The following is a 6,923-nucleotide window of genomic DNA, read 5'->3' on the forward strand; positions in this document are numbered from 1 at the left end:
TTTATAATTTTATAATTTTATATTTTATAATTTTTATATTTTATAATTTTATATCTTATATGTTACTTTTTTTTACTATTTGTTTTGCTATTAGTTTATTACTATTTGTATTGTGCAATATTTTTTTATTTATCTATTTTCTTTTATAATTTTACATAATTTCTTTTCTTTCTTTCTTTTTTTTTTTTTTTTTTACATAATTTCTATTTGTCTTTCTAAATTTCTTTTTTTCTTTCTATCTTTAGGTTAAAAGCCTGCATGTTAACTGTCTGTTGAACTGCTGTGTCAATTGAATTTCCCCACTGTGGGATCTTATCTTATCTTATCTTATCTTATCTTATCTTATCTTATCTTATCTTATCTAACTCTGCTTAGTAACGATTGGTTTTTACCTTATGTGTTGTAATAACCAGAATTCTTTTGTTGTTGTTGTTGTTTAACAGACTCCAAATATTCTAGAAATATCACTTTGATGATAATGGTGGTAAAGATGATAGTCATAATTGTGATAATAACATGTTAATAGTAAAGATTTTGGAGTGCATGAGTTAGGTATAACAATTTATCACTTTTAGTGTATGATGATGATGATGATGATGATGATGATGATGATGATGATGATGATGAAGTGATGGTGGTGGCTTTAACAGTCTAGGTGAGGTTGAGTTTCAAGTGAGCAATGATAATGATGCTAATGGAGAAGGCCATGATGATGACCTCCCAATAGACTACAGTAACTATAACTATTAGTAGTGTACTACTGATGTAGGGGATGACACTGATGCTGATGTGGATGAGAATGATTTAATAAAGGTTAATACTGTTAATAAAACTTATGCTGCTAATGTTCTCTCTAGAAACTACACTACAATGTCACTATGTTATGGTCAGTGCAGTAGGCCTAGTGAGGATGTTGTGATGATGAGTGTGTGGGTGAGGTCAAGGCAGATGATGTATGATAATTGTGGCATCTACGTTATAAGCTTTCTTTTTTTTCGTGATATGAATGGTGTGTTATAAGGGAAGATATACACTAGAAGAATAGACAAAAAGTCAATATTGCAAAAGAATATTTATTCTTTTCTTATCGTCCGTTCCCGTAAAAGTGCATCAGATTTTACAGTAAGCAAAATTCATATTTAAGACAGGATACACAGCCGCGCTACATTCACAATCATCATTTTGGACAGTGTGCTGCATGGGAGGAAACTTCTCATAAGCATCGGTATAAAAATTGTTTATAGTCAGATGAACATGGGAGGTCTCGGGCAAACTTGTTCCTTCAGAGCGAGAAGTAGTGTTTGTTGGTCAGAAGCATTTTATGCCTTAACCAGGCTAGCAAACTCTGCAAAAAGGAGAAAAGCAGTAGGTGATTAATGATGCATTCAATTACTAAAATCATCATGATGTCTGTAAATATAAAATAAGAAGTATTTACCATCAGCTCCAATCTTGCCGTCACCGTCGGTGTCTCCAGCCTTGAGGAAAGTCTTGGTCTCGGCGTCGGTGAGTGCCCTTGCGTCTGCTTTGAAGTTCTGCAGGAACAGTCTGCAGGGAGAGTATTATAATGTTTTATTACTAGTGTTACTTTGCATTATTGCAGCTAAAATAGATCTTTCTTTCAGTACATTACTGCAAACTAAAGAACTCATTTCTCTTTACTTCAGTTCATCCTCCTCAATGAAGCCACTCTTGTCCTGATCGATGATGGAGAAAGCCTTCTTGACATCATCGGCAGACTTGCCAGTCAGACCGACCTTGGCAAAGAAGGACTTGTGGTCGAATGACCCGTCGGCTGTGTAGAACAAACAAACAAACAAACAACTTGTTATTACAATGCTTTATTGTTATTTGTAGAGGCCAAGGACCATCTTATTGCAGCTGGAATATTTCTAACGAAAATATAACAATAATAATAATAATAATAATAATAATAATAATAATAATAATAATAATAATAATAATAATAATAATAATACTTTAGCAGAATATGATTAAGCTACATATACAAGTAGTCTATACCTTTGCATGCATCCAGGGCTGCAGTGATGTCAGCATCGTTGAGGACACCAGCGAATGCCATCTTTAGCTAAATGAAGGGGAAAAAATATTAACATTATCATCATGATGACATCATACAAACATGCTAATTAATATGCATATGATATTGTCCTGAGTCTGGCCATGATTGCATCCTCTTAACCCAAAGCTATACATATACAATTTGGAGTCATTGGTTGCACCATCCAGTTTACTTTTCTGTTTTTATTAATTTGCTATCAGTTAAGTTATTTTCTGTCACAAGCTCAGTGAAGCGATCAAGTCTACTCAAGACAGCACAAAGCAACAGGTGGAAAGCTAATGCATGTCACATCCAGGTCACATGGTCATCATTAGGATGCTAGATCCCATCCAGTAGGCTATGTCCAACAGGATATGGGACGATGTGGTCCGAACCACGAGGTAGAGAAATTCTCTTTCATGTCCGTGGTAAGTCCAGTGGAAAGGGTTTAGAAGCAGTGCATTAAAAAATAGATGATCAGATAGGCTTTGATAAGGGCATATTGAAAATGCAATTGCAGGTCCAGTCTTAGGCTTTCTTTCTCTCTCTCCCTCTCTTTCTTTCTTTCTTTCTTTCTCTTTCTCTCTCTTCCTGTTGTCCCTCGGTGCATGCAAACTCACCTCTTTTGTCTTTTGGTGGTGAGCTGTAGATTCTCAAAGACTGGAGCAAACTGCAGTGAACTCCGGCCCGTTGCTCTCAACCTTATATACTGTCACACAGTCCAAATATGAGGCCTAATGTAACGGACACCCAATAGAAGAAGGGTGGTGCGCTTGAAACGCTTCCAGCAGACAGACTGCACTATATTTATCTTGATCAAGGAAGACGCTTAAATGGTGAGTTTGAAAAAAGAGGTCCGTAATGTCCTGCAATGCTAATAATATACGCTGCTGAGCCGCATGAAACAGCCCTGGTGTGAAGTGCATGTATGGATAACAGTGTGATCACATAGGGCTCAGCTCATTTCTCCTCTCACTAGTGCCTTCAAGTTATCTTCAAGACTGTGTTAAGGTATGCAATGCAGCTTTATGTTAGCACGGATAACACTGATAGTTTTGGGGTTTTTTTTGTTAGTCAGTTTTGTTTCCCCCCAAATTTTAGCAGGCCATATTTTGGAAGAATAGTTTTTATTTGTTTGTTTTTTGTTGAATATATTCTAATTGTTTTTCCTTATTATTTATTGACTAATGATTTAAGTAGTATATGTGATAATATTCTGTATCACTTTGTACTAATATTAGCATATCCAGTTATATAACTGTAACATGTGACTACTGTCAAATCAGACTGACTTGCGCCTTAATAAAATTTATGGATCCTTCAAGTGTTCTTCCCATTTCCCATTCTCATAATGTATTACCATTTTTCTCTATTTGTCTTTCTTAGAAAAATTCAAAGTATCCTTTAAAATATTCATTTTTTCCCCCCAGTAAGTTCATTCAGGAAGATGGGAAAGCCCTTAAAATGAGTAGAATCTGAGAAACTAATTTAGACTAGAAGTCTTGATATTTTACGCAGCAGAGGGCAGCACTATTCCACCTGACCAATATGGCAAGCTAGCCATATAAACATTGCAGGTAACTAGATAGTGCTGCTGTGTGCATATGAAAAACTATCCTTTGTAAATCCCTTGCAGTGCATCCCCCCTCAAAAAAATCTTTTCTGGGCCTTCCCTTGGCTGTCACTAGTCTGATAGTAAGTACCATGCCTGGCTTTTTTTTCTTTAAGAGCACCACTTCCCTGAAAGCTTTTTCAGAAGTGCATGAAGAAGTCTCGCATTTGAAAAGAAGCAGGGAGAAAAAGAAGTTACACCAATTACATTTATTCCTTGTTTTTCACTCTTCCCCAGAAGTGCATGAGACATTTGCACAAGCCAACATGTCCAGATAATGTTAACAATACACTTTAAGGACAATTTCAAGTAGAAGTCAGTTCATAAATAAGATATAAAAAATATGATCTTAATAAGGTCAGATGAGCAGTAGCATGAGATCTGGTTCCGTGAACAGAGAAGGGTCTTGGTCAGATGGAAATTTAAGCCTTTACAAGAGCAGCGAACTCTGTGAGATGAAATGGAGATAAAACTATCATTAGTGAATTCTGCACAGTGATTCCCTTCAGAGGTATACTTAAAGTATATTTTCCAATGTTCAAGCTTATTGCTAACTATAATATTTATAACTTAGGCCCAGACTAGCCAGTGCCTCTGCATTCCAGTTTACTTCATATAAACATTTACCAGCTAATTAATGAACTTTATTTTTCTGTCATGTGAGTGGTGTGTCAGTTTGTATCAAATTACCATCAGCTCCGATCTTGCCATCACCATCACTGTCACCAGCAGCAAGGAAGGTCTTGGTTTCTTTGTCAGTCAGTGCCCTGGCACCGCTCTTGAAGTTCTGCAGGAACAGCCTGTAATAAACAGTATATGCTTAGTCATTTCATTCATGAATCTTAGTGACATGTCAGTTCTTAGGGTAATTAAAAAAGAATCAATTGCTTTTAAGATTGATTTCTTACTTCAGCTCATCCTCCTCAATGAAGCCACTGTTGTCCTGGTCAATGATGCTGAAGGCCTTCTTGACATCATCAGCAGACTTGGCAGACAGACCAACCTTGGCAAAGAAAGCCTTGTAGTCGAAGCTGTCAGCGGCTGTAGATTGAGACAATAATAAGACCATTTATGCACACACACTCCAGTTATGTAGTTTGTACTTGGGTTTTCGATGCTTAAATGTAGAAATCATTTTGAAATGTTTATGTAGATGTGTAGAGGTTATAGTATAAACTTCAAGAAATTCAGTCTTACCCTCGCAGGCAGCAAGAGCAGCATTCACATCAGCATCAGCCAGCACTCCAGCAAAGGCCATTTTTACTGATCAAGCTGCACAAAAAAAGACAGGAAGTTATTGGGACGTCTTGCATCAGCTGAGGATGAATGAAATGCCAGATGTGATGACTAACAAATTTGATATCTTACTCTGCTTATTTTTACTGTCCAACCAATCGAATGCCCTCTCTTGTCTTTGCATGCACAGAGAGATTCATTTCTAATGAAGTCATATTTCTTAAGGTATAAAATATATCTTATAAACTGAGTTGTATTTTTAAAAGATCAACAGCTGCACTGCGGTCGTATTTAAGAAGGCATAAAACCAGATCTCTTATTTAGTTCGTAATTACAGCTGGATCTTATGCATGCAGCTTAGTCTGTATAAGAGTGACATTCACTTGATATGAGCCTCTAATAAACCATGGCCTCAGTGTTATAAGGGTCTATCTGGTGGAAGAATAAATTTGAGATAGAACCTTATAATGCTAAGGTCACAAAATAACAACGATATATAAAATAGCATGCGCATGGGCCTTGAAGGTTTTCCTTGGTGGTGGTTTCCTTCGTGAGCCCATCACAGATGCTTCCACAGATGCCTCATGTGCAAGAAAAGTCCATCTTTTTCTGACAGGCCAGCACTAATGTAGAAACTCCTCAATCACTAGAACGTGTTCCCCCAAAAAGCTGTCCATTGCCATTTTTTAACAGCCATCTGTAAACCATCAAAAATCTTAAACCCTCTGTATCCCGAAGACTCTTTGAATGCTGCCTTGATTTTCTCGTCCATAAGTAAAAGTGGCAGAGCTCTCATCTCACTCACCTTGTGCTTGTCTAAGGCGAGTGAAAAAGCAGAGGAAGTCGAGGTGTGTCCCTACGCTCTCTTCCAGGCCTGCTTATATACTCTCAAGCCTCACCATTTACAGGGCTTCAGTAATGGATACTGCCTATAGACCTTGCGAATAGTTTTGAAAAAATGTGTCTACTAGTCAAAGTTGGACTATTTTTAACGCTCTCAGGCAATGATGTGAACCATGTGTAGGCCTCCTCCTATAACATACAGCAAGCTGTTAACACTTACATGCTTGCAACACACAGCGTAGACTATCATTATCAACATGTCAAAGTTTAATTCAATTTTCATTTCTTAAAACCTAATCAGAGACATGAAACCTCTGCTACATTCATAAAAACAAATGTTTGTCAATGTGATTGTGCCATTTGTGTAAATTGATGACATTTCTGCCAAACACTGGTCTTTGTAACATAGTATAATTAAAGGTCCACAATAAATCAGTTAAATAATGACCAATAAATAAATAAATAAATAAATCCATTACAAAATATCTATTAATTATTGACAAAAGCCCAAAATGTGGTATGCAATGCAGGCCTCATAATAGGTAACACAAAATAATAATAAGTCGCTCCAAAATCAAGCCATTTGTAATGAATAAATTAATAAACTGTTATTTGTGTAGTGTTTTAACTGTAGATGTAAGTTGAGTTAGAGTTCAGTCACTTAGATTGAAGTAATCTATGTATGCAAATGTATTCAAATGTTTTGAAAATATAAATGAAATAGAAATAAATAAAATCAATTAAATATTCTATATATGCAAAAAACTAGAACATAGGAACTATGTTAACTAGGAAGTAGAACATATTGCACATGGTATAGTATTGCACATGGTATTATATTAACATACATTGTAATTATTGTGAAATTCTGATACTGTCAGTGTTCATTTTGTCAGCTCTGCTATAGAGTTATAGGTATAATTACAGTCATAGTAATAAATGTGCAAGTGTCCAGGTTATCTTAATAATGTGAATGTCTGGAAATGTCTCTAATGTCAACTCTTGTCAGCTGTTTAGATTAGATGTGGCCTTGTCAAGAGAAGAGTAACACAATGAGAACGGCAGAACGGTCATCATACTAGACAGTGCTTTTAATGTTGTCTTTGAATTGATTATAAATGACCTGAACACCAGAAAAAAAACATGTCTTCATTGGTGTGTCAAGAAAAG

The 6,923-nt window shown here is 36.1% G+C and overlaps 2 protein-coding genes across 2 annotated transcripts; both read right to left on the reverse strand.

Annotated features, from left to right (window-relative positions):
- Window positions 1-1,053: 1,053 nt before the first annotated feature.
- pvalb4 (parvalbumin 4) lies at window positions 1,054-2,775 on the reverse strand. The gene is made up of 5 exons (XM_058377001.1): window positions 2,683-2,775; window positions 2,023-2,089; window positions 1,663-1,795; window positions 1,439-1,548; window positions 1,054-1,345 (listed from the first exon to the last, which is right to left on the reverse strand). The coding sequence occupies exons 2-5, from the start codon at window positions 2,081-2,083 to the stop codon at window positions 1,320-1,322; spliced, it is 330 nt and encodes a 109-aa protein (XP_058232984.1). The 5' UTR covers window positions 2,084-2,089; window positions 2,683-2,775; the 3' UTR covers window positions 1,054-1,319.
- A 1,093-nt stretch (window positions 2,776-3,868) lies between these two features.
- On the reverse strand, window positions 3,869-5,799 carry LOC131344583 (parvalbumin beta-like). The gene is made up of 5 exons (XM_058376987.1): window positions 5,716-5,799; window positions 4,872-4,946; window positions 4,583-4,715; window positions 4,365-4,474; window positions 3,869-4,122 (listed from the first exon to the last, which is right to left on the reverse strand). The coding sequence occupies exons 2-5, from the start codon at window positions 4,930-4,932 to the stop codon at window positions 4,097-4,099; spliced, it is 330 nt and encodes a 109-aa protein (XP_058232970.1). The 5' UTR covers window positions 4,933-4,946; window positions 5,716-5,799; the 3' UTR covers window positions 3,869-4,096.
- Between the last annotated feature and the right edge of the window lie 1,124 nt (window positions 5,800-6,923).

The sequence above is a fragment of the Hemibagrus wyckioides genome, linkage group LG02 (genome assembly GCF_019097595.1).
Source record: "Hemibagrus wyckioides isolate EC202008001 linkage group LG02, SWU_Hwy_1.0, whole genome shotgun sequence".
NCBI lineage: Eukaryota > Metazoa > Chordata > Actinopteri > Siluriformes > Bagridae > Hemibagrus > Hemibagrus wyckioides.

Bases quoted from the DNA above. Each gene is read 5' to 3' on its own strand.
- pvalb4 (XM_058377001.1), bottom strand. From the start codon at position 2,083: ATGGCATTCGCTGGTGTCCTCAACGATGCTGACATCACTGCAGCCCTG. The intron at 1,796-2,022 runs GTATAGACTACT...TGTTCTACACAG, and splicing joins AGCCCTGGATGCATGCAAAG to CCGACGGGTCATTCGACCAC. The intron at 1,549-1,662 runs GTAAAGAGAAAT...CTCTCCCTGCAG, and splicing joins ATTGAGGAGGATGAACTGAA to ACTGTTCCTGCAGAACTTCA.
- LOC131344583 (XM_058376987.1), bottom strand. From the start codon at position 4,932: ATGGCCTTTGCTGGAGTGCTGGCTGATGCTGATGTGAATGCTGCTCTT. The intron at 4,475-4,582 runs GTAAGAAATCAA...TGTTTATTACAG, and splicing joins ATTGAGGAGGATGAGCTGAA to GCTGTTCCTGCAGAACTTCA. The intron at 4,123-4,364 runs GTAATTTGATAC...TTCATCTCACAG, and splicing joins TGGCAAGATCGGAGCTGATG to AGTTCGCTGCTCTTGTAAAG.